Genomic DNA, 27019 nt, shown 5'->3' with positions numbered 1-27019 from the left:
TTAGCTGTGGGAAGAAACTGGAGAACCCTGAGGAAATCCATACAGAACAGGTGGAGAACATACAAACTCCGTACAGAAATACGCCCGAGTTTGGAATGGAACCTAGGTGCTCCTTGCCGTGAGGCACGAGCGTCACCACCACTTTGCCCCCCTGCCGCCCAATTGAATTGTAATTGGGAGATAATAAAAACACAAGTTTCGTGGCGCTGCGGGGATCGGATAGCGGGATGGAGAGGTGTCAGAGTGCGTGCCGAAACCCGGTCGGCGCTGCGCTCAGCGAGAGCTAAATCGGTGGAAATCCAAGCAGGCGGCGTCCTGTTACGGGCGTTTACACACGGGCAGCAGGGGCGGGGGGTTGTCTGGCTTCCTTCAGCGCGCATGCACCGCAAGATTCCGAGCAAAGGAACTTGCTCGATCGTTCACTCGCTGACTCGCTCGCTCACTCAATTGTCTACTCGCGAACGGACTCGCACTCACCCGTGCTCACTGGCTCATCGACTCATTTGCTCACTCACACACTCACTTAATCACCTACTCACTCACTCTTACTCATTCGCTCACATCTGCTCACATGTATGTTTGTCAAACTTATTTCGCACCGTACGTAGCCAACCGTGCTAATCGAAGGTGCGGACACACCGAGCCACTGGTCACTCTATCATCTACCCATGCACACACTCGCTTACCCACCCAGACATCCACGCACACACTAGTTTAGCACCTATGAAGGCTGGTGGGTGGTCAACACCATGCCAGGTCCTCACTTAAGGCTGAGTCAACCTAAGGGATACCCTGGACTGGTTCAGATAATTGTCACTGGTTGTCGTGAACAGAAATCGAACTCAGGTCACCGGGTTCGTAGCGCAGCGTGCTAACCGCTATGCTGCCGCTGCCCACAATTCAAATACATCACACGCTCGCCGCGCACTCATCGGCCCAGAAGAGCGACATCGCTGGAACGTGACGGCGGAGCAATGGTGCGAGGGTGACGCGTTTGTTCGTGAAGCTCCGTGTGTTCAAACACCATCTTTGAAAAACATCCCAGAATAGAATGGCGTGGCGTGGCAGGTAACGTTTTTAATTTGGGACCGCGATGCTTTATTGCTGACCATCACCGATGTGGCCGTGGCCCCCGGACGGCCCCTTGGGTGGCTCCCTGGTCGCCGTACCTGGCCGTGCGTGGTATTTTTTTTGCCACGGGTTGAGCGAAGGATCGCTCGGCGTTGCCAACGTTTGCCACGAGCGCGCACGCTGCCCAGTCCTGCAGATAGTGAGACGCGCATTGTTCCCCTATGCTGTAAAGCAACAGCTGGGGATGTGTGTCGTTATTTGTGTAAATTGTGTGTGTGTGCTGTTCGTGAGGAGTGGTGGCGCAGTAGTCACGGACAACACCGATGACGAATATCTTAACTTGTCCTGGGCCTCCATTAGGTCGACTCGGCCTTAAATGACTACCTGGTGCATAAACATTGGGGAAACAAAGGCAGCCGGGACTTGCTGTCTGCCACCAACCCCCTTGTGCTGTGTAATTTAACTCTTAATGTTTTCTATATCATTATTTAATTACTCATTGAGTTATTTAGCCAGGAGAGCCACACTGAGTCGTAGGACTCTTTTTCAGCAGGGTCCCACATTGGGTTTTTATTTTAAGTTGTCTTCAGCCAATTAATAATTCATGTTTATTATACAAGTGGGAGGAAACCAGAGTACCCGGAGAAAACCCACGCCTTGCGCGAGGAGGCAACGCTCTATCCCCGTACATATGGCGATTAGTTAACTTGCTGTAACCTCCTGGTGAGCCAGGGTGCCGGCCTTCATAGGTGCTCGCTAACAGTACTTGCCACAAAAATCTGTTAAGACTATATAGGGGACCGTTGTCTTGTGTGTTAGTGTGTGTGCATGCTATTGTGTCTATTCAAGTGTGTGAGTGTTTGTAAGTTGACCGGGTGTGCGTGACTTTATTGACTCAGGGCACGAGTTTGGGGTGCGACTTACTTTCCGGAGCGTCTTGTGATCCGGGGAGTACGGTAACAGTGGACGTGTCCAAGAAGCCTCGCGATCGCATTTAAATGTCATTCAGTGATGTTGACTCAAAAGCTTTCTGAGAGATGGGGAGCGAGTGCGGCGCTACGGTAGCTGCGGGTGACCGTGCGGTGCCGGGTGCAGAGCTGAGTGCAGCGCTGATCGAGGCCTCTTGTCGTTGTCAGCAGCAGCCTGTCCCGCCTGCATGAGCTGACGGGCGTGGAGCCCGGGGGGCTGCTGGGCATGGAGCTCGGGGTGGAGCCGGGCGGACCTGGAGGTACGAGCGGTACTCCTCCTCCTGTTCCTCATCACCGATGCCTCACTGCATACTCACCTATCGCTCTCCCACCCGCTCACTCACTCAGTCACCCACTACACACCAACCCACTAATTTGCTCACTTAACTGCTCACTCGCAATAATTCACTCGCTCTCTCCCGAATCACTCACATGCCCACTTATTCATTCAGTGACTCAACCATCAACTCGTAAACAAACCCATTGACACACTCGCCCAGTTCATACACAAAGCCACTCTCACCCTCTCAATCATCCACCCACAACAAAGACAATGACAAAGATGCCCTATAACAAGATAGTAGGTTTTTCCCCTTTTTTCCCCTGGCAACAAAACAGGTGTTAAGCTGTTAAAACACCAAATTGAAACCTTTTACAAGGAATGATGTCTACATTAACCACAATGCAACCAAAAAGTACTCTGATAATATGTGCATTGTCCTTGAAACTGATTGATCCACGCCAGAGACAGCTTTCTTTTGAGCCTCGTCTCAAACGATGTTAGACCGGAGGACGCCAAAAAGCGCACAAGGACAATGCATATATTATCAGAGTATATTTTTTGTTTGCATTCTGACCACAAGCATTGTGGTTAATGCAGACATGATTCCTTGTAAAAGGTTTCAGTTTGGTGTTTTAACATCTTAACACCTGTTTTGTTGCCGGAAAAAAGGGGAAAAACCTATTATCATATTTTGGTACTGTCAAAGGAGAGCCCATGATACCCTATAACGTTGACAGACTGTTGGGGAAAATACTGTTAACGAGAAGCTATTCAGGCCGGCATCGCACACGAGGAGGTGGGTGTCCAGCACCATGCCCAGTCGCCTTTGTCTCTCCAATACTGATTTTTACACACTGCACCAGGCTCAGGTAATCAAGGGTAGGCCCAGGACAAGTTCACATGTTTGTCACTGATGTTGACCGTGAGCGGGATTCGAACTCGGGTTGCCAGGTTTATAGCACAGTGCGAGAGCCACTTCTTCACACACTCCAACCCACTCGCCCACACAGACACACTAGGCACACGAAGACCCACTCATCAGACAATCATTCACTCATCTGTCCATTTCTTTGTACATTCACCCAGTAAACCACCCTCCGACCACATATATACACACTCAATCATCCACCTACCTATCCATCCACACATCTTCTGGTCCACACTTAGCCACTCAACCATCCACATATCCACTCACACATTCACTCACCCACTGCTCCACATGCTCACCCCGTTAAACCACTCACCAACTCATCCATCCATATATCCACTTACACACCTGCTAATTCAGACACAGACCCACACCCTTGCCATCTCCACCATCCACCGATCTGCGCGCACAAACACCCACTCATGAACCTGTTTAATGATCCACCGGCCCGTTCACATGCTCACCCTCTCAACCATCCGTCCACCCATTCGCACACACTGATACCCCACCAATCCACACACAAACTCACTCGTCATCCACCCACCCACTCCCCATTTGTTCACCCATCCACTTACCAACCCACCCATCCACCCACTCATCTATCCAACACTCGCTTACCCACTCACCTTTCCACCTCTACTATTCAGCCGCCCACACACGCGTCCACCCACACAACTCATCCACCTGCTGTAAATGTGTATTTGTGTGTCCCGGCCATTGTGAATGTGCGAGTGCAACTCCCCCCCCCCGGTCCTATGTTTAGACACTGCCAGCTCGTGATGTGCCCCCCCTGTGTGCACGTTTCAATGTCACCAGTGTCAAACGGTGCCTCCACCCTCCCCACTCCTGCCCCCCCCCCAGCTAACTTCAGCGATGATGACCCCCTGTAGCCTTGCACTATCAGAATGGTGCAGATAGTAACTGTGCAAATTATCTTATATGTAGCCACGCTGTTATTGACAACGCGGTCGCGCGTTTGCTACTCATTGTACAGGTTTGTAGTTAGAATCCCAGAGGCCGCCCTGGTTAATGGGATCTTTAACGTCACTCCCCTCACTTCTCCCCAGGGCTGGCGGGAGGGACTCAAATCTCACCCACACGCGCCCGCACCATGAAGGACTACGAACAGGTGGGCGTCCCGTCTTCTCCCCGTCCCTTCCCTCCCCCTCATCCCCCACCACACGCAACATCTCCGACCATCACAAAAACTCCCCATGACCCACCATCACGATAAGCAGAACAGGTCACTCTTGTTACTCATCGTGGTCACTTGAGTTCTCACCTGGCTAAGGACACTAAACCAAATGTAAATAAACATCTCCCTCTGTTAACTCCGCATCACCCACCGTCACATCGCTGCCCCCGAGCCAGCGCCCTCACCTCCCGTCCCCCGACACACTCCGTGCTGGTGTCTCTTACCACGTACATAATTAATGCGGCTAAGAGCTCTCCCCGGGCAGCTGCTCCCAGGATGCCGTGCAGCTCGGGTTTCACGGAGTGGCGACCGGGTCACCGCTGCCGCCGCCCGGCCCTCATTTGCTCCATCTCAGCTGCGCCTGCTCTGGGCTGTGGCCAGGCTCCAGCCATAGGAATGTGGAATTTTCACCGCCGGTTTAGTGCCGGTGCCAGAGATCGGCGCCAGACCGAGCTCGTTTGTGTATGGGGGAAATTATTTAAATTATTTTGACGGCGCCACCACTGATGGTTGAAATGGCGCGCGCGTACGGGTCTCCGGCGTGCCGTGCCGTGATTCAGCTGCCAAAACGCCAACTGCGCGCTGAGGCCGGCTCCAAGCGTCCCGGCTTCACCGCCGCGCCGTATCGGCACAACGCGAGCCGCAGGGAGAGGTTATGCACCTGCCACTGCCTGGTTGAGTTTCGTCCGTCCCTATTAATAAATGTCCCCCTCCCCACGTGCACCCCCCCCCCCACCCTGCGGTATTTGCGGATGCGGTTTGTCCTTCCGTCCTGGGCGGCTGCGGTGGTGGCAGGCGAAAGGGGTGGGGGCCATGGTGGTGGGACGAGGAGGTGGTGGCGGTGGTGACAGAGAAACGGGGGAGGGGGTGCGATTGTGGTGGTGGCAGGAGGAGGAAGTGGTGGTGTTGGTAGCCACGATGATGGTGCTGGTAGTTTTGGAAATGAGGATAGTGGCTACGGTGGTGGTGGCAGGAGTATGGAGTGGTGGTATTGGTTTCAGTGGCGGTGGTGGTGGCGGGAAGAGGAGGGGGTAGGACCGGTTGATCGCTGTGCCCCTCATGACCGGACACTGCCGGATGAGAAACTTCCGATCCGGAACTTTCACCGTGCCGCTGCTTCTGTCTCAGATCGGTTTGCGTGACGTCAGCCGGGGAAAGGACGTGAGTGGTTTTTCGACGATCTAAACCGTTCACTCTCGTCCCGGCGATCTGACAAATTGAGGGGTGTCCTGGATTAATTTTAAGATGCACAGCCCTTTTTCAATCCACTGTTGGATCATTGCCTTCCCACTCCGTGTCGGTTGTACAAATTGCGTGACCATACTTCGCCAGTACTGATGTTAGCCTTGGCCGGTAACTGAATTCGGGTCACTGGCTGGAAACACATTATAACCCCCGTATATTGAAAATAACCCATGCTAGTTTCGACTGGAAATGTTTACAGTCCAAGCTTGAATATACCTGTGGGTTATCAAGTTTGTTCCTGCTCATGATAATCATTCTAACGAGCCATTGTTACATATTGGTTGTTGGACTGAGCTTGTAACCCCTGCTTTTATGAGGCGCAAAAGACAGAGGATTGGTCCTTGGGGCATAGGGAGGGTGAGGAGGCATTCTTAAGGCCCATGAAGGGTCATGGATGATGTTGGAGAGGTGATAGTTGGGGCCCACACAAGGGCAAGGGATGATGTTTTGGGAGTTCAAATGAGGTGAGGGGTGGCGTTGGTGCCCAGGCGTTGGTTCCGCCACCTCTCACTGCCGGCGTCTCTCCCCCATCCCCCCCACCCCCTCCTGCATCCGTCGGTCTTTTCCCCGTGCAGCAAATCGCGGAGCTAAAGAAGGAGAACTTCAGCCTGAAGCTGCGCATCTACTTCTTGGAGGAACGCGTGCAGGAAGGCTGCGATGGCGCCACGGAAGATGTCTACCGGACGGTGAGGCTTGTGCTGCCGCTCTGGCAACAGAGCGGCAGCCGGCTGTGCCAGCGCCCGTGGCTGCCTTTATGTCGTCATTGCCACGACCGGTCGTGCTACGTTTCCACGGTTTCTTGGCAACACGACCCAAGCCTTGCCGGTCTAGGCTATGGCCTGGCATGGATCGTTGCTCGTTGCTATAGATTGATGCTTGTTGCTATGGGTGGATGTTTGTCCCTCTGCCCCTTTCCCCATCGCCTCAAAAGCCAGGAAGGAAAATCATGCACATGCATGGATTCTGCACTGCTTTCCAATGTGCGTTGTTTTATATTTTTATTATTTTATTGTTTCCCTTCTACGTGACTTTACCGAAAGAACCAAGAATATGAATCCCTGCAGTCACGAAAGCTTTAAATCAAAATGTGCGTTGTCTTCGTTTGGTTGACTGTATACGCGTGAGCATAGGCTGTGTGTGTGCGCCTGTGCCAGGGGAAGTGGTAGTGTAGTGGTTGGTATACTCCACTCTGAACCCAGTGACCCGAGTTCGAGTCCTGCCCACGAACAACAGTGACGAATATTTGGCCCCCCAAGGTCAACTCGGCCTGAAATTAGTACTTGGTACTGTATGTACGTCAGCACTGGGAAGACAAAGGCGGTTGGATGTGGTGCTTGCCACCCACTCCCTCGTGTGCCATCCCGGCCTTCATAGGTTCTTGCTAACAGCACTTGCCCCAACAGTTTGTTAAAGGCTATACGGGGGATATTTGTCATTGTCCTTTCTACAGAACATCGAGCTCAAGGTGGAGGTGGAGAGCCTCAAGAGAGACCTAAGGGAGAAGCAGAATCTGCTCGTCAAGGCCTCGTATGTCTCGCACACACACACATACATACACGTGCGTACACAGACACAAAATTATCCGTGTAGCCTACACAGCCGGTTGGTGTAAGTGCTCTTAGCGAGCGCCTATGAAGACTGACATGGCTAACCACGGCACTGTGATTCCCCACACAACAACAGCCGCCATTGGCCACTGTGGTGACATCACCACAGCGCATGTGCCACGCTAGGTGCATCTTGAGGCCATGTGAAGTGTCGAAGGCTTGCTGGCAGGAGGTCACGGGACACACCCAGGTTGCCTGGGTTAACTGATTGAGATGACTGGCAGTTGCACCACCTGTGCTCCCTACTGTTCCAACTTTCTGCGTTTTAGTCACCCGGCACTCTGCTCGTTGTTGTGAGCATCACTACTCTGCCCTCCATTGTTGCTGGAGACCGAACTTCACACCGCTGGTATCGGTCATCGGAAGTCCACTCAGCTCTATATGCTCCTGTGCCGCATCAGCCGGCTTCTCTCTAGCCCGTATTAAGAGTGACAGATACACACACACACACTCTTGCACACACATTCAGGTGCTCAGGCACGCACATGCACACGCAGGCAAATGTTAAGGGCAGCACTGCCCTGGTTGGGGTAGCGCTCTGCTCCATAATCCCCACCGCAGTCACGGCTCTTCTGCTACAATACACCGGCACGCGCCACGAGACAGGCGCCGAGCGCCAACCACAACAACACGTGGCAGCAATTAGCTCAGAGGTCATCCGTGTTTTTCCTTAGTGAGCAATTAATATCTTAACATTTATTATTCTTTGTTCGCCCGACAACCTCGAGCGGGAATAACGAACGATTACCTGGAACGCGCCGACAGACCGGCGGACGGTTGCCGGGTGGGCCGTCCGGGCCGGCGGGCCCCCCGTGACCCATAGCGCCCTGCCGGCATGGCCTCCCGGGTGCCGGCTGCCACGGGGTCGGCTATTAAGCTGCGCCGACGAGGGCGACGGGGCGCTCGCGGCCGGGCCGTCGCTCGGGGTGGCTTGGGTGGGGGGGGGGTTATTGCTGGTGCCGGTGGGAAGAACCCTTTGAGGGCTGCCACTTGGGGACAATGCAGAGAGAGTGCAGGCCAGGTACTGCATTACCATTCAGCAGATAAAGCAACCTATTGGCTACATTACGACGACATCCCAAACAGCTGCTGTTTAACAGCCATGCGAATGAGACAACGACTCTACAAGTACCGATCACTCCGCCGCTCATCCTTACGGTGATTTTGAATTATGATTTACTAATTCATAAAACCTGTCTTTGTCAGGTTAAAGTTTTCAATAAATATAACAATGAAGCTGATATGATTGTTTACAGTTTTTATCTATGATCAGACATTAACAACTACTCCAAAAATTTGTATTTTTCCGCAAAAAAAACACAAGAATTGTTTACGACTTGATTCAACTAGTTATATTTAAAGTTGTATCCGTTAGAAACCACTCAATTTAAAGATTCCGTTCTTTTATATTAGAAAGAACAAAAAAATATTAACTCATTTTTTTTCTGCTTGAATTGTATTTTCCGTTTAACGCTGTTGTTTGTGTTCTAAAAGCCACCTGTGTACCGAATTTCAGCTTTATACTTTGTCGGGAAGTACCCTAGACGTTTTTGATACATACATACAGATTAAGGTCTTTATTTATATAGATTATATCCCAGTGTGTCCTGTGTTGTCCTTTTACGTTAATTTTAGGTTCCGTGTCTCCGGTGCAGTGGTTGTGCTGTGAGCTGTCCAGTCGCTTCCTGTCCATGGTTACTACCGCCCCCCAACCCCCCCTGTGGCTCGGACGCTGATCGCTATCCTTGTGTTGCCCCCACCCAAACGCTCGACCTAAACCCCGAACAGCAACGCGGTGGAGACGCTGGCTGGGAGCAGAGAGGCCGAGATCTCGCGATTGCATCAGCAGGCGCGTCAGGAGATGCAGCAGCTGCAGGGGCAGCTGCGCAAGTTGCAGGAGGTACGCACCAGCGTTTATGCGACAGCTCTGTCCGCGTGTCAGTGTCCCTCTGCCTATGACAGGAGGGCCACGGTAACTGTCGTAAAGATGATCAAGTATAAACGAAATTTAAGTTAAAAAGTTGCATTGCTTGTTGGCCTTGCCTTAAAGAAACCCGGCCACATTGAGATGTGATCAAACGTAGATGCTGCCGTGGATTGGAGTCGCCCCGTGGTGAGCGAGTCGTGGCTGTACGTGTTCTGTCGGTACCAGGAGTTGGAGCAGGGCCGGGAGGAGCTCGGCCACATGGCCAGGCTTGCGCAAGCGGAGAGGGAGCGCGGCCTGGAGCTGGAGGCTGAGCTCGGGGAGCTCCGTGCATCGCACCAGCAGCAGCTGCAACAGTTGCAGCAGCAGTCCTCATTGTCACCACCGCCGTACCAGCCGCAGGGACAACAGCAGCAACAGCTCCAGCAGCTAGCACACGGGCGTGAGGCCCATACAGGAAGGAGGTCCGTGGCAGTCGGGCCTAATGACAGGTGTGTGCGTGTACTATGGTACCTTGTCACAAAGCATTACCCATCGAGAACACCTGTACATAAGAAATTCTCATATAGCACTCATCATAGCATGCCTGAACACTGGATGCCTAAACGTTCATATGGGCCTGGGTTGTATTGGGGCAAAACATCCCACTGCTCAAAAATTCCCTGAAAATCACTCAATTGGGATTACACCCACTGCAGCAAAATCGCCCCCTACTGCAAAAACTTGCCAGGACCCTCTTGAAAAAGGGTCTTGAGACTTCCTGGGTACACAAGTGGAACCATTATGTAGGTATGTTGAACTTCGTACAAGTTGAAATAGTTGGCCATGTCTGGCCCTCAATCTATCGGTTCCCAGCCCCTGGTTTTCAGAACAGTGTCCTTGGCCCTGGTGAAGTTATCCTTGTGGGGAGCCGTCTCGTGCCCTGGGGTTTACAGTCAATTGTTGCTCCTGCAAATTGCGTGCATTTAAAACAGATTTGTTATTGACATTTTTACGCGTTGGCTCTTTGTCCTCATCCCGCATGGTGGGCACCTTCAGTCCCGAGCGAGCCGGCGCTACCGAGGAGAGGGGTGGCCGAGCGAGCGAGGGCCCCCCGTCGCTAGCGGAGGGAGACGATGGCTCGTCGGAGGGCTGGGGGTCGGGGCCGCCCAGCCCGTGGATGCGCGTCGAGAAGCTGAAAAGGACGCTGCAGGAAAACCGTGCTACCAGCGATGTAAGTGCCGTCGCTGTCGTCGGGCTGGGCCCAGCGCGCGCCCACAAATGCATTGCTCTGATGCATTGTGGGTCTGTGCTTGCACATCTCTGTAACTGCTTGCGAGCAGTTGCGCAATTCATAAGCGACTTGTTTTGTCATCCCACGTGCATTCGTGACCTGAGATTCATTGTTGTAGTCGGGTTCTAGAGGGGACGATGATTGTGACATGGTTTCACACACATTCAGGATTGCGTCTCCACGACAGGAAGCTTTAGCGAGCTGCTCTGGAGTGTTTTTTGGTCAACTATTCCACGCTGGCCCAGACATCTTAGAAGAGGTGTGCCTACCCACACTTTTCCCCACCCACACGCGACCTGCGGATCGGCCAACCTTGATGAACCCATGTATACAATGTACTGCTGGGCAGACAGAGGCGGGAGGGGCAATTTAAGAAACTTACACCATTGTTTCAACTGCCGCACCCGGAGCTTGAACCGAACCGGCGACCTCGTTCGCAAGTCGGGCGCGCCGACCATCACCGCGACATGGTCCCAACCCAGCAGGGCCCTCCTGAGTGGGTCCCGTGACCCGGCGAGGCTCTCCAGGGTAAAGAACATTTGGGTTTTCATTTTGAGCGTTTGGTAGCAGGTGGCGGGACGGTTCGGCACGGAGCGCGTGGGGCTCGTGTTAAAGAAAGACGTTTCGCTGAATTGGGACGGAGCCCACGTTGTTGCAAGGGAGGGGCATCCCTTATCAGATAGTGGGCGCTCTTGGCAGATTGCGCCCCCTAGTGGGGAAGCTTGGGTCCTCGTAGCCACGATCATCGCCTGTGACCACAGTCACCCGGCATTGTTCCTAATCTCGTCGGATGTCTGAAGCTAAGCAGGTTTGAACCTGGTTAGTGCTGGGACGAGAATGAGAACCAAGCAGCCTGCGCGGCATGGGAAGGCACTCGCGCAGCCGTGGTTTGATAGCCTTGGTGCGACCTGTGGGGTAACCCTGTACACGCTCAAGGTAGAGGTGTAGCCCTGCAATAGCTCACTCACGCCACTGCTGGCAGAAGGGTCTCCACGAGAGGGAGCTCTGGCTAAGAGCCCCTTTCGAGGGTGCATGGCCTACTTTTCCATGCTTTAGCCCCATGCGTTATAGATTACACTTTATCCGGCCAGGCGTCTCAAGTAGACGTGAGCGGCTCGCAATTGGAAGCTTGAAAATTAAATTCCTGGCTGGGGGAGTTGATTCGATAAAATTAGTCCCCTTTTGTGGGAAAGATCAACATTGGTTATCCTGTGGGTAGACTCGTCCTCAGCATAGGAATGTGGAATTCCCACTACTAGCTTAGGGGCTGTAAACAGGAGATGAGTACCACTTAAACGTATGTATGTTGATCTTCTTTCACACCGTACGTAGCCAAGTGCGCAAATCACCGTGACTTTTTTCCTGGATGAATCCACTGCTGGATGAAGGAAACCCATGCACAACAGGGGGAGAGCATGCACACTGCACACAGAAAGGTGTTCACACAAAGTCGGGAATCAAACCCGGGCCCTTGTTGCTGTGAGGTACGAATGAGTATCACCACGGCGCTCCTGCCGCCCAGGTTATATTTAACCTCGCGCGTTAACCCTTCGCTCTGACCTCCGTGTGGCGGTTCGTTGTAGGCGCTCATAAAGGACCTTCAGCGGGAGAAGGTGGAGAATCAGCAGCAGCAAGAAGTGATTAAGGTAAGAAACGTGGCTTCCATTAACGCCGCCGCTTAGCGTGTACGGTCCGCGTACCGTAAATAAATCTCTGCTCAGCAGTCGTTTCCTAAAATAATAATAACAACATTATGCCGGCCGGTCCCTCTAGACTCTAGATCCACTTCCACTTTAAGCCCGCTTAGGCTGCGCATAATGGCCAGGTCCGCAGTAACTGGGGGTGGCGGTGGGAGAGAGATGGAGCACGCGGGAGTGTCCCTGGAACTGTACGCGTGATGTTCGGCGCGGCGTCCGACGTTTCGCCCCGCGTGCTCGGAGCATCTCTGCGTGTTTCGTCTTTCCACTGCGTCGGGTTTCGCGACCGTGCCGCAAGGCTCTCCGTCACGCTTTTGGGTCGTTACACTCGATGTCCCGACCATGCGCCGAACCGCTGAACGCTTCCACTCAGCTGTGATGCAGAGAAGCGGAGAAGCGACGTTGAAGCAGAAAAGCGAGGGGTGGGGGTGGTGGTCGTTGGAGCGGCGACGAACGGGGCACATCTGGAATCGCTTGGGGAAGGAATTTGTGGGAGATGAATGAGGCCCCGCTGTGCTGGGAGCCGTGGCGCTGGCTGGGCGCTATTTATTCTGGCGATTGCCCGGTTTGTTTGGGTAAATGGTTCCAGCGCTGTGTCGCCACCGCCGCCGCTCAAAACCATAGCTACGACGCCGTCTCCGTCGCCGCCGCCCCCCGCTGGATTGTGGGGTTGCGGCCAGGACTTAGTGTCTCACCGAATATTTATTCCGGGTCGCTAGATAGACTGGCGTAAGCGGTGTGTAACTATGAGTAGCCATCGCCCAAAGCGAGAGGTGTACTGGATGTGGTGTGCTGGATACGGAAGTATCTGGGTCATCGGTATGCTGCAGTAGGTGGCATGTGACTAATAGTAGCAGCAGGCGGTGTGTGGGTGCCTGTGGGTCCTGTAACTCCTCCTCAGTGGACACGGTCCTCCCATGTGGACCCCGCCCTTAGGCTACTACCTTAATCGTCGTGTAAGAGCGTTGTACTCATTGCAGAAATGTGCTGGAGCATTGGAATAGCTGTAAAAAACATCAGAGTTAAACCTTGCCAGAGGAATGTGGAATGTTGAACTTCTGGCTCAGAACCACCTGTGTAGATTAGCACAAGAGACACTTTGTCCGAGCAGAGTTATTATAATTATCAGTGACTCCTCACCAGTTACCAGGGAGATGGGAGGGAGGAATGGGGGTGGGGTGAGGGAGATGGAACAGAGGGGGGGATGAATCGATGGAGGGAGGGAGTGAAAAGCCATATCAGGACGAGACGCCATCCCCTCCGGACGCTGCCACTCTATTTGGCTCCGCAACTCCCCCAGGGCGAGTCTGCAGTGGCCACCGTACGAATGTGAGAGTCCACTCCAGGGCCCCTCGGAGGAGCCTCGCACGCACTTAAGGCCCTCACGCATCCCCAGCCCCGACCCTACACATGTGCCTGCACGAGTACGTGCAAGCGTGTGACTGCTCATTGGTTATTACCGTGCTGTGGCCATTGTTTACGGTGCTTTGCGTTATTTCTAACTGGCGCGATTCTCTTGCTCGTGGGTGGTACACTCGTGCGTGATTATCAGCGCACGGAGCTTCAGGGCGTGTGATTCCTGTGTGCGATGGGAGCGCCGTGTCGGCATGTTCTCGTATCAGTTGTATTTTATTTCACAAGGTGAAAACTCATTGGCCAGGTGTGCATTTTAATTGGCATAAATATGATTGTCATTGTGGAGTGGTGATGCAATGGTTAGCGACCCGAGTTTTATTTCCGAACCACGGCTATCAGTTGTCGAGCCGTTTCTGAACTGGAATTAGGTTCCTTCACCGATTGGTACTGACCAGCATGGTGAGGTATGGTCAAAGACAACCCCCTGTGACCGATACAACGTGGGCGAGGCCTTCATCCAGCAGTGGATTCAGAAAGAGCTGGAAATTATAACAGGGGTCTGGTCGCGTAAACCCCGACAACCCGCACAGCGTGTCGAGACCCCCATCCAGCAATGGAGTGTCAATAGGGCTTCACCTGTACGTTGAGCTATTCCCCTACAGCCTATATGGCTACAGTGCATCATATTGGAATTAATGCTTTGGTTGAAAAATATTCAAACTGTCTTGATTGTTGATGATGTTCTTTGTTGTCGTGAATTGCCTTGACTGCTGGTTTACGATGTGCACTGTGTGGCTCTAAGGGCCCAGGTCTCGCTTTATAGACGAGACCTTTCGGCTCGGTGGACTTTCACTGGAAGTTCAAGTCCACGTTTATTTTCTTTAACCAACTCAAGAGACCAAGATAGGAGTCTCATTTGTGAGGGCGACCTGCGTCACGAAAATGACAAAAGCAAAACAAATAGAAATAAAGCAGAAGATACGTCTCCTGTAATTAACGTTTTCTCGGACAATTAACTTGTTGATACCAATCTACTTACAGTCAGAGTGATTTCTTGCTGTTTAAACGAGCATTGAGGCATTGGTGCTCATCTCCTGTTGACAGCCCTGCAGAGCCAGTGGTGGAAATTCCAGTTTTCCTGTGACGGAGGCGTCTATCCATATGACAACCACTGTTGACTTCACTGCAAAGTGGTACCTATTTTATCGACCCCATACAGTGAGGGAAAAAAGTATTTGATCCCCTGCTGATTTTGTACGTTTGCCCTCTGACAAAGAAATTATCAGTCTATAATTTTAATGGTAGGTTTATTTGAACAGTGAGAGACAGAATAACAACAACAAAATCCAGAAAAACGCATGTCAAAAATGTTATAAATTGATTTGCATTTTAATGAGGGAAATAAGTATTTGACCCCTCTGCAAAACATGACTTAGTACTTGGTGGCAAAACCCTTGTTGGCAATCACAGAGGTCAGACGTTTCTTGTAGTTGACCACCAGGTTTGCACACATCTCAGGAGGGATTTTGTTCCACTCCTCTTTTCAGATCTTCTCCAAGTCATTAAGGTTTCGAGGCTGACGTTTGGCAACTCGAACCTTCAGCTCCCTCCACAGATTTTCTATGGGATTAAGGTCTGGAGACTGGCTAGGCCACTCCAGGACCTTAATGTGCTTCTTCTTGAGCTACTCCTTTGTTGCCTTGGCCGTGTATTTTGGGTCATTGTCATGCTGGAATACCCATCCACGACCCATTTTCAATGCCCTAGCGGAGGGAAGGAGGTTCTCACCCAAGATTTGATGGTACATGGTCCCGTCCATCGTCCTTTTGATGTGGTGAAGTTGTCCTGTCCCCTTAGCAGAAAAACACCCCCAAAGCATAATGTTTCCACCTCCATGTTTGACGGTGGGGATGGTGTTCTTGGGGTCATAGGCAGCATTCCTCCTCCAAACACGGCGAGTTGAGTTGATGCCAAAGAGCTCCATTTTGGTCTCATCTGACCACAACACTTTCACCCAGTTGTCCTCTGAATCATTCAGATGTTCATTGGCAAACTTCAGGCGGGCATGTATGTGTTTTCTTGAGCAGGGGGACCTTGCGGGCGCTGCAGGATTTCAGTCCTTCACGGCGTAGTGTGTTACCAATTGTTTTCTTGGTGACTATGGTCCCAGCTGCCTTGAGATCATTGCCAAGATCTTCCCGTATAGTTCTGGGCTGATTCCTCACCGTTCTCATGATGATTGCAACTCCACGAGGTGAGATCTTGCATGGAGCCCCAGGCCGAGGGAGATTGACAGTTCTTTTGTGTTTCTTCCTTTTGCGAATAATCACACCAACTGTTGTCACCTTCTCACCAAGCTGATTGGCAATGGTCTTGTAGCCCATTCCAGCCTTGTGTAGGTCTACAATCTTGTCCCTGACATCCTTGGAGAGCTCTTTGGTCTGGGCCATGGTGGAGAGTTTGGAATCTGATTGATTGATTGCTTCTGTGGGCAGGTGTCTCTTATACAGGTAACAAACTGAGATTAGGAGCACTCCCTTTAAGAGTGTGCTCCTAATCTCAGCTCGTTACTTGTATAAAAGACACCTGGGAGCCAGAAATATTTCTGATTGAGAGGGGGTCAAATACTTATTTCCCTCATTAAAATGCTAATCAATTTATGACATTTTTGACATGCGTTTTTTGGATTTTTATGTTGTTATTCTGTCTCTCACTGTTCAAATAAACCTACCATTAAAATTATAGACTGATCATTTCTTTGTCAGTGGGCAAACGTACAAAATCAGCAGGGGATCAAATACTCTTTCCCTCACTGTATATATGATGCGCCGATTAACCCCCAAACCAGGTTTTGATGTCACACCCCTCTGCTTGCGAGCCGATCACTGTACTGCTGAGCCTCCAAGTCGGCTAAGCCAAGGTGTCAAACGCTGGCTCGTGCCAGTAACGTAATCCCGCTCGCGGCTCGCGCTTTGCGGAGGCTGGAGGGTCCGGTGGCCGTGTTTGGCACTCTATCTCTGGGGCTTTTACTGAGGTCGTTGTGTTGCTAGGGCCGTTGCTATGGCGGCCGCGGTTCCTCCCGCTCTACCCGGCGTGGACTCCGCCTCAGGTTGTGCGCGGTGCCGGCACTTGCTTCCTCCGGCGGCGATGAACTTGATCGAGTGCGACGTTTCGGCTCGGTGATTCAACCGCTAATTCCAAGAACGCACACGCGCGCACCTTCCTGTTGCGGGACTTATCCACTAATCTGCTTATCCGCCGCGTGAGGCCATGCGTGGTGGTTTCCACATTTAGGTACCCGGTGAATTTTCGTTGTTAATGAAGCTGAGTTGGTTATTTTACCAGTGTGGCCGAGAATTAACCAAACCTCCAAATGCAGCACTGTTCTTCTGAAAAGTACAAGTTGTCGATTTAAAACGTTTTGTGCAGGAGTCGTGACGTGTTGGCTACGTGTTTGTCCATCGACCCCGAGGTCGCCCTTGCAAACCAGATCTCCGTCCATTTCATGGGATATTCCAGGGGACATGTTTTAACAAATGATAAATTAACAGACCCACTGAGGTCTTCCTGGATAAGTACTTTTTGTTGGTGGAGTTGATAGGCCCGTCATCGCTATTGGCATGAGATATGACACCCGTCCGTGTGGCCATCCAAGAATGCTTCACACATTTACACAAACTACAAAAGGCAATTGCTTTGAATATCATCGGAGAGCTTGCCAGCACCAATACCCAGATGTGTGTGGGTTTTTGGGCAGGACAGGCAGTGGAATAGTGTCACATGAGCATTCCAGTGTGTAAAACACATGTGGCGTTACGCTGCAATCTGATACGAGTGGACTGGCTTGCCCAGCTTGTAGTGTTTCTCATTTCTGCTAGGCTTTGCATGTCTGGTGCGGAAGTGGTGAAGTATGGGTCTAGGTCACTTGTCTCGGTTGGCGTCTGTGGATGCGTGGCGGAGAGGGCACAGGGTGCCACGTGGCATCCCCACCAGCCCCCCCCCCCCCCCCCTATGCTTATGATAAATGTATGGATTTGTCTGTCGCAATTGATTGTCTGAATAGTGTGTGTACATATTAAGTGTTAATTATTTACACTCCTTAAACGAATTGAATTAAAATGAGCATTAGAAAGAGGAACACATGGAATTGGAGAACATGAATCATATGGAGACATAACGTTGACTGTTGAGGAACATAAGCGGCCTTGCACGTCACCGCTAGAAGGGACGATGGCCATGGCAGGCGAGACTCGCGATGGAGCGGCAACCAAGGGCGGGAACGTGCCCGGGAGTACGCACACCGGGGAGACGGTGCTCTTGTGAAATCGTCTCGCGTGCGGGTGCCGGATGGAAACTGTGATAGATGGCGATGGCTTGGGGGGGGGGGGGGAGTGAGGCGTTCGTCCAGCAGTGGATAGAGCATGGCTGGTGATGATGAAAAGGAATTGGAAAATCATCTCCTTGTAGGACCCTCCTGAAAAAGAGTCTTGGGACTTTTATTGAATAGTTAATTCACGAACGATTGGTTCATGGCAACCTGGCAGCCGGCATGGATTCTACACATCACAACAACAACAGCAGCAGCAATAACAACGCTCTGAATTCATACAATGGCAGAATGCAGTCCCAAGACGGTTTGACAAACATGGAGAACAAATGCCACGTGAGCCAAACAATATAATCAATTTGTAAATCAGATCGTAAGTCACACCGTGTAGAGGGGTGAGTTACTTCATCCCTTTTTGGGGGGTGCTGGTCAGCACACGCTGGCAAAGTCGTGGCGCCCATCCCCTGCTCCCCCCACTCCTCCATCCCTTTGAGTGTTCGTGGGGGGGGGGCGTGGGGTGGGCGGGTGCTGGAGTTGCCGATGCTCGTGGTGAGGAAGTTTGGAGATCCGCGTCGATACGAAACAGGAAGTGGTGAAAGGCAGAGAGACGATGTGCCATGACCCCCAGATAGATACACCGAGTGTCTTAAATAATGAAAACATTGTACTTGTAATGCCATGTGTTCACCAGCACGGTGATGTATGGTCAAACATATGTCATGACGACAAAGCATGGGAAGACTTAATCCAGCACTGGATTAATAAAGGGATGAGAATAATAATTCCCTTTCTATTCCTAGGAAAGACTGAGTCTCAAGATTCCTTTTTAAAGACTATCTTGCTACTTTTGGATGTTTAGCCAATTCCATTTTGAGTTTTTGGCCTCGTATGGGAGCAAACCCAACGCAGCGTTGTTACTCTCAAACCTCCACACAGATAGTTTTAAGAATCCATTGGTCTACTGCCATCATGTGGCCACTTTGCTGCCCTAGCCTGCGATGTCGGCTATTCCTCGGCAGTCTCTCATGCACGTATTAGCCAGACCGAAGCGTGCTAAGCTTGTGAAATCTGACGAGATCGGACACCTATCCAGGGTGCTTTTTGGGTGGTTGGGGGAATTTTTGAATTTTGTTTGCCGGGCGTTGCCGCTACTGGCGCTGGTACGCGGAATTTTGGACAGCACTGGGGATTTTGGTTTTGACGGTGGCTCCTTCGGAACTGATGAGTGTACATCCGTGCCAGAAGAAAGTGGGGGGGTCGTGACCTGACGGATGGATTTTATACCAGCGCCTTCGTGTCACCGCACACTGCTGTTAGCGGGCTGGTCAGTCGGAGGGGCTAACGACATGGGGGGGGGGGAGCGAACGAGCACTCCGCACGTCCAGCTCCCCTGGCAGGTCCGCTAAAATGGCCCCGATGACTCCGCCTTTCTGGGAACACAATGGCCAGTACCAAGTCCCGCGAGAGAGGCGGGAACGGCGAGACCGAGCCCGCTCGCTGGCTCGTTGAACATCGGATTCAGTCGGCAAACAAAGCCGCTGCGCGTTTCTGGCGTGATGCATTTTCCTCCGATTGTTACCCCTTGCTCCGCATAAGCATTTGCCGAGTCTACTCGTTGCTTTTACAGCGGTGTCACTCACACTACGCTTCCCCTTTGCTGGGAAATGGTTGGGTCCGTGGAGGGAGGGAGGGGTGTGAGTGGAGGGGGCAGAGAACACGAGCTGCTGCTGCTGCCACATCACAGTGCTGGCCGTTTTTCTACAGTGGTGCAGAGCGGCTGACTGTACCGGCCCGCCAGGGCTGTGAGCCGGTGCACCTGTGACCACCTTGACGTGCCAGGCGGCAGCTACCCACGTGGTGCGTCAGGTGGTAGGGGACGTAGTGTGTGTGCGTGTCACGGTGTCACGTGGTACTGCACCTGGCGACATCACCACTGCCCGATAACCTGCAGTGACACCGCAATCCGCGCCGAGCGGCAGTGATCACCAAGATCCGGGTGCTGCTAAAAGAAGCGCCAGCTGAGGGGGAGAGGAAGAGGGAGGGAAGAGGAGGAGGTAATTACCGCCGCTGTCTCCACCACCACCACCTCGTCCTGTCCACTCGGAGTGAGCGTGGGTTCAAGCTGGAGTCAGTTCGCAAGCGCTTAGGGCAACGAGGACAGCGATCTGCGTTGTCACCGAGCCTGAATCACCACCGTTGCTAGGAGGATTCACCGGATCACTTCTCACCGGCCTGCCACCGCTCCCCTCACCGCCCCGAGACGACGCTTGATACGTGGCTGTTGGATTAGGAACACGAGCTGCACTTGCAGCGATGTCATGAGCCGGGTTGGCTCGGCGGACAAGCGGGAGCGTGTGGGGGGCTCAGCAGACAAGTGGGAGCTGCTGGAGGCCGCTGTGTGGAGTCAAACCCAAGGGAGGTTGCGTCGGCTGAACCCTAAATTGGCCGGCGCTGTCCGGCGCAGCTCGGTGTTAAAGGAACTCGACGGAGCTGACTCAAAGGCGCAAGCCCGGATCTCATTTTGGTGCCGTCACTACCGGGGCATGCGTTGTTGAGGGGCGCCGTGAAGACGGGAGTCGCCAGGTGACGAGGAGAGGGAGAATTGCTGCGCCACCTCATCACGAGTCGCCAATTTGCCGCGTTTCTCTGCGGGCACCTCATTTAGGAAGCCTCGTGAGCCGTTGCGTAACGAGGAGGCTCGCAGCATTCCCAATGCGCGCGCTTCGTGGGAGCCAGGTGTCTCCTTTGATGTGTTAATTTGTGTTAATTATAAACGTGGTAAGGGGTGGGGACTTGACACGAGCGAGAGAAGGGGGTGTGGCCAACTGGCGTTCTAAACAACGACCCCTCACGCTAAAGGATTAAATTTGCACCGAGCGACAACACCCCGGGTGGATCAACCACGACGCCCAACTCACTGCCCAGCGGTTAGCACGTGGACGGTGTTGCCAGCCGGGTAGATGAGAGGTGCGCGTGTCAGCGAACAAGCGACTGAGCCGCCGGTGCAGGTGAACGGCTGCACGGGTGCGTAGGTCGGATCTCGTACGTTCGCCGTCTTGCTTGGGACCAGTTTGGCTGGCGTGGTGCGTGCCATGGCGCCGATCGGATCGTGCCGTGTGTGCGGGCGCAAGCTGCAAGGCAAGCAGCGGCGATGGCTGTTCCGGGGTCCTCGCGTCCCACCAGGCCGCCCTCCCTCCTCGCCCGGCCCCCCCGGATCCCCCGCGGCCCCCCCGCGCCGCCCGGAGCTGCACGTGGCGCTGGCGCACGTGACACGTTGCCCGGTGCGGCCCGGCGATGGCGCCTCGCCCTTCGCCTGCTCCAAGTGCGCCTTCATGCTAGAGCGCGTGTACCGCTACGACGCGGTGGGGGCGCGCGTGCAAGCGCTGTCCCTGCAGCACCTGCGCCGTCTGCTGCGTGAAAAGGAGCAGCTGGTGCAGTGCCTGCTGCACCTTTACGGCCGCACGCAGGGCCCCATCGACGGCACCGTCGGTGACGGCGTGGCGCTGGCGGACGCCCGCTACGACGCGCTGCTCCGTGCCGACCTGGAGCTGTCGGCGTTCGAGTGCTGGGCGGAGCCGGGACCCGACACCTCCGACGGGCCGCCGTGCCGCGGCCGGCGCTGCGCCTGCTGCTCCGGACTGCGCGTGCCAGACTGGGGCTACGAGTCGGTGTGCGGCGTGCCACGCCGGCTGCAGCACGGAACCAACGTCGGTGCCGCCGCAACATTCAACGGTGCCGTTTCACCGAGCGGCGAGGAAGACGACACCGAGGATTGCTGCTCAGCATCCGTGCTAGTCTCGGCGAGCGTGTGCAGTGACGGCGCCGGCAGTGAGGTGGCCCCGTTTCTCATCGTGCCGGATCAGGAAGAATCGCCTTTCTGCCGAGACGATGGTAGTTTTCTGAATTCCACGGACCTATCGAAGGCCTCATCTGCTGGGGAGCTGGTGCCCGATGGGGCGATCCCCTCTCATGGATGCCCCTTACTGCAGGGGGAGCACCACTCCACCACCTTCAGCAGTCGCTGCTTGTGCCGCGACTTAGTCAACTCCACACAGGCTCCTTTGTCCCTGGCGGATAACCCGGACCCCGGGCCCTGTCCCCTCTCAGAGGTGCTACGTGCCATGAGGGACATCGGATTCAGGCCGGTGCGTGGCGCCCCCGGGAGCCGGCTGCCAGTGCTGGTTAGGCTGCCCACCGTCGTCTCCGCCACGAGGGGCAGTCCCCCTGCGCCAAATGCCCCCAAACACACGCCATCCCCGGCGCCCCCCTCCGTGCCCCCGCCGTGCTTTCGCCGGCTGGGCGCTGACGACGATGACGACGATGATGACGACCGGTGTAGCCTCTACGAGGAGCTGATTGATGACCTCTGTGAAGAGTATTTGCCCTTCCAGTGCAAGGTACGGGGTCACGGAGGTCGCGATGGCATGAAATAATTGGCCAGTTCGGTATTCGCCCGGTTCATATAACCGGTCCAGTGGCCCAGTGCGAGAGCAAGTGGCTCGTAGTGAGAAGGCTGCGAGTTCAAATCCTGTTTGGGGGTTGACAAAATGAGCACCACTGAGGAAATCAACAGTGGTGGTCTCGATTTTCCATCCCTGGCTCTCAGGGCTCTGAGCAGGGGGATGGGCACCACCTCAATGTTCGAAATCACTTGAAATTTTCTCATTTATAGCGCAAGACTTTCATCAGGAAAGTGGTTTCACATACGTCTATAATTTGCAGTCGTGGCGCAGTCGGGAGGGAGTGATGCTGGCTTGGCTCAGTCCGGTTATTTGCGGTGTAATTTTCAAAGTTGTCAAATTTGGACTGGCACCGTGGCACGGCACACGAGTGATGTCGCGGAATCTTTAACGTCTACTCTGACGCAGAGAGCGCGTGTGTTTTTACGCTTGGTATACACACAATACGCCTGTGGCGTTAACCCGGGGCAGCTCACATCACGACCCTCTGCTGCAAGCGGCCAACGCACGACCGCTCCGCCACGTCACCACTCTTATCAGGGGAAGTCGAGCCAGGCACCTCCACTCCCAACGCCAGTGGTGGGGGGGGGGGGAGCAGGGGGCGGGGGGGCGCTGCTGTCACTTGGAGTGGCCAGGGGGAAAATTGATCCGGCTTGCGCCCTCTCGTGCCATAACCCGAGCGACGGCGGCGGCAGAGGAGGCAGTGGCAGAGGTAGCGCCACTCCCGCTCTGTCACCTCCACCGCCGGCTCAGGAAATGCCACACACCTGTGGTACCCCCCTAACCCCGTGGGGTCGCAGCACAGTCGACGGGTTGGGGGAGCTTAGCGGCCTGGGGAATGCGACCTCTGACCCCTGTTAAATGTTGGGCGGGTGAGTGAGTGGTGGTGGTGGCGGCGGCACGCTTGTAAAGCCCCGGCACGTGCGGTGCCGGCTGATGGATCACCGAAATGAGAGCTGTGCGCGCGGATAGAGGGAGAGCCGGGTCTAGCGGGGCTAGCGGAGGGAGCACGGGAAACTCCTAATGGGGACGTAAATGCGTCGGGGCCGTTCCCAGGAAGCTCGTTAAGAAAACCTATCCAAACGGCACTAATCTTGCCTCCCCGCTCGGTCTCCTTGCTCACTTTCTGTCGTCGTTTAATTTGAACGAACGATGTGGGTCAAGAGCGGCGTTTGCGCGCGTGCCTGGGCGTGCGTGCACGCGTGTGCTCATGAGCACACGCGTGCTTTTGTGTGTGTTTGCCTGTTGAGTGTGAGTGTTGTGGTCCCAGTGACCTAAGTGAGTTTGCTTTTCTGGCCGTAGATAACGTGAGTGCCTGCATATGCACGTGTTCGCACGCTTGGGTGCATACATCAATTCTATAACTGTTCGCTTAAAACTACACCACAAATTTGCTTGTGAGGACTGTTCATTAACTTTCCGGGGATTTGACCAAATAATTGGCGCCTTAAATTTATGCAAACCAACACACCTGAAGATGACCGTTTGAGTTATGGTCGAAACGTCGTGATAATTTTTTATTGTTTTATATATTTTATTATTTTGTTGTTTCTCTTCAACGTGACTTTACCGAAAAAACTAAGAATATAATTGGCGCCTTGTTTAAAATTTGCACACCGCATGATACACTTTTACTTGTTTGGCTCTATCGGGTGGTGAAGGGTCTTGAGACACATATTTGGCCGGGTCATCATTATTATCGCCATTCCGCAGAAGATGACCGAGGAGCGGGAGGAGGAGGCCGGGCGGCTTCAGCGCTCTGCCGGGGAGATGGCGGCCGCGTTGGCGAAGGCGCAGGCGGAGGCAAGGGACCTGCAGGAGCACGTACGCCAGCTGGAAAGTGCCGGCAAGGTGCGTTGCAGGGTCTGCCGGCGATCACACGGTCGCAAGGTCACCAGCAGAGTCGCCAGTGGCGTTGCTGTCGGGAGACGGGAAGATTTGTGTTCCGCCAAGCAATAGTGTGATAAGTTAACTGGTGGACTGTGGTGCTGGGCTATGACGAGGGCTGCTTAAATCGGTGGGTATGTGGTGGCCTTGGCGACAAGTTGTTTGCCACATTCTGGACTATCAACGACCCGGGCAATATTATCAGTGAGGATTAACATAGAGACCCATAGACTCAAATGGAGACATAGATTTGCATGGAACCCTGTAGAGCCTACGTGTTACACCCTGTACACTTCCAGAGAGACCCATAAACTTGCATGCAGACTGATCGACTAGTATAGAACCACATAGGCTTGAATAGAGACTCGTGTAGATGCTCATACACAGACACTCATAGATGTGCAAGGCCTCAACTAGAGCCGTATCCATTGGGGTTGGTGAACTGGAGAATACCGAGGTGAGAAACGAAGGCCTGGTCCCCCTATCTGAGGGAGTTGCTTCTGCTGCCATGGCAGGAACTGCAGGAGAAGCTGACGGAGACGGCGTCGGAGCTGCGAACGCAGGAGCAGAACGCGCTGAAGCGAGACCGCGCCATACAGGGCCTCTCGCTCGCCATGAAGGCCAAGGACAAAGAGGTGTGCGGTGATGCGCCCGGTGCTCACATGCGGCCCCCTTCGCTCAGACACCACAGCCCCACACACACGTGCACACACACGGACACGCGCACATACCTTCAAACACACCACGAAGAAACAGGCAGCGGCCACACCTGGCACGCACACCCCGTGTGGCCTAAATGCACGCCGCTCAACACGCGCACCGCACGACCGCAGCATCAGTGCTTTACCACAAACACGATGCCCACGCACCCATGTGTCTCGAGCATCGCTCGCACCAGCACGCACCCCGACGGGGCCGGATGCCGCCGCCCCTGCCCGTCCCATCCCCCTTCCGCCGGTGCTGGCGTCTGTGCCGTTGCCGATGCTGGTGTCGCTGCCGCTGTTTCAGATCTCGGAGCTGTGCGAGGAGTTGGAGAACCGCGACGCGGCGCTGGTGAAGGCGCGTGACGCCACGCACAAGGCCCAGCTGCAGAAGTTCCACGTGCGTCATACTCAGCGAGTGTACACAACTCTCGCATCAGCTGCAGCAGCAGTATCTTAATTTGCAACACTGTCTGCAACAACAGCAGGAGTAGTTATAAGAGCATAATCATCTTCATAATTATCATCAAGTCATCAGCACCGTCATTAGCAGCAGCAGGAACAGCCGTGTTATTGTTAGCGGAACACTTGGTTCAGTTTCTGGTGCAATTAGGATTATTATCGCGCCCGAGTGATGTAGCCGGTCTTCAAGAGGTCGTGTCCCAAATAGCCACACAGCTCTCTACTTTATTTGTGTTCATAGTGGATTCATAGTGTCCCCCAGTTTACGGGCAGTCGGACGTGCGGACACGTGGACAGACAGACAGACCGACAAACGGACGCAGCCGATGTTAATGGTTTTAACCGTAGTCGGAAAGCTTTACAAATTTAACCTGCATCATGCCATTAAACCGTTAAGCAGAGTCTTACCCTGGCCTTTGACCCCGTAACCTCGGCCCCGACCCCGCAGGGAGCGGAGGAACAGCACGCCCTGCTTACGCAGAAGGAGGAGGAGCTGTGCGAGCTGCGCGCGGCCACGCAGCGCTCGCTCACCGAGACACAGCGTGCCCAGCGGGCGCTGTGCCGTGCCGACGAGCGCCTTGCTGACGCCACGGCGCAGAGGGATTCCGCTGAGGAGGAGAAGGAGGGCGCCGTACTGGAGCGCCAGCGTGCGGAGCGGGGCGTGCAGGTGAGCCGCTGTGTGGCTGTGCCTGCGTGAATCAGTGAGTGACATACTCCGAGCAACTATTAAGGCTCGTGGGTGGGCCGACGCCACACGTTTACTCATTCTCACCGAGCGTCGTCGCTCCTCTTCCTCCTCTCCCTGCATCGCCATCTCTTCCCAGGAGCTGCGCTCGGAGCTGGAGCGCGCAAAGCGCGAGCGGCGTGAGCGGGAGCTGGAGCTGGTGCAGGAGCATGAGTCGCACCGGCGCGACTGTGAGCACCGTTTGGCGTCGCACGAGTTGCTGGTGCGTAGGCTCACCGACAGCCTGGCCGACCGCGACCGCCTGCTGCAGGTATGGCCGCTCGGCCTAGCGGGCCGCGGTTCTTAACGGCCTTGTCGGAGACGGTGAGGTGATGCCGCCGATTGATTGAGCCGAGGGTAATGAGTGGATGGTCCCAGCCCGGTCACCAGTGACCGCGTGTGAGAAATGTGGTTTGTCACTTGGCCACACGAGGAGGCGGTTACAAGGCGGTACCTTCCAGTTCCCTGCGTTGTGTAGCACGGGGCGACGGTGGACCGCTGCTTGCTCTGAGATGTCCGAAGGGAAACGTGTCGATGTCAAGGCGCACAACTGACATAGAACCAAAATGAGAGCAACATCAAGGGCCTTGCGTCTCCACCACAGCGGTGGCGCTATGGCAGATGCCTGAACGGGTTGTTTGGTTGTGTGGTCGTTTGATTGCGGTTGTGCGGTTGTGCAGGAGTACACGGAGCTCCTACGAGGCTCGGACCAGCTCCCCGACGGGAAGGGCGCCCTCATCGCCGCCCTGCAGCAGCGACTCAACGAGCAGCACAAGCTGCTGGAGGTGCGGAGCTCCCTGTTTGCTCGCGCATGTGCACACAGACAAAGATCCCCCATGTAGATCACGTTGATTGTTGGGGCAAGGGCTGGCTAGCGAGCACCTGTGAAGGCCGACGGTGCATGAGTGGGT

The 27019-nt window shown here is 54.2% G+C and overlaps 1 protein-coding gene across 10 annotated transcripts in view; it reads left to right on the top strand.

Annotated features, from left to right (window-relative positions):
- Positions 1–27019, top strand: part of LOC116944812 (uncharacterized) — a 72248-nt gene that overhangs the window by 10882 nt on the left and 34347 nt on the right. For 4 of the 10 annotated variants that reach the window (XM_032958555.2, XM_032958558.2, XM_032958557.2 and 1 more), the window contains exons 1-7: positions 15841–22271; positions 24048–24185; positions 24737–24856; positions 25230–25322; positions 25833–26051; positions 26209–26379; positions 26789–26893. In XM_032958555.2, the coding sequence (XP_032814446.2) occupies positions 20967–22271; positions 24048–24185; positions 24737–24856; positions 25230–25322; positions 25833–26051; positions 26209–26379; positions 26789–26893 (2151 nt within the window). In that variant the 5' untranslated portion in view covers positions 15841–20966. Of the gene's footprint in view, positions 1–2207; positions 2300–4317; positions 4380–6265; positions 6377–7140; positions 7218–9085; positions 9198–9449; positions 9713–10259; positions 10435–12077; positions 12141–15840; positions 22272–24047; positions 24186–24736; positions 24857–25229; positions 25323–25832; positions 26052–26208; positions 26380–26788; positions 26894–27019 lie in introns of those variants that run through there. The other 6 variants (XM_032958560.2, XM_032958563.2, XM_032958559.2 and 3 more) reach the window with 4 other exon arrangements.

The sequence above is a fragment of the Petromyzon marinus genome, chromosome 22 (assembly GCF_048934315.1).
Source record: "Petromyzon marinus isolate PM22_M1 ecotype Great Lakes invasive population chromosome 22, UKy_Petmar_22M1.pri1.0, whole genome shotgun sequence".
Classification (NCBI taxonomy): Eukaryota; Metazoa; Chordata; class Hyperoartia; order Petromyzontiformes; family Petromyzontidae; genus Petromyzon; species Petromyzon marinus.
Note: the sequence above shows the minus strand (reverse complement) of the source record. Positions and strands in the feature narration are given on the sequence as shown.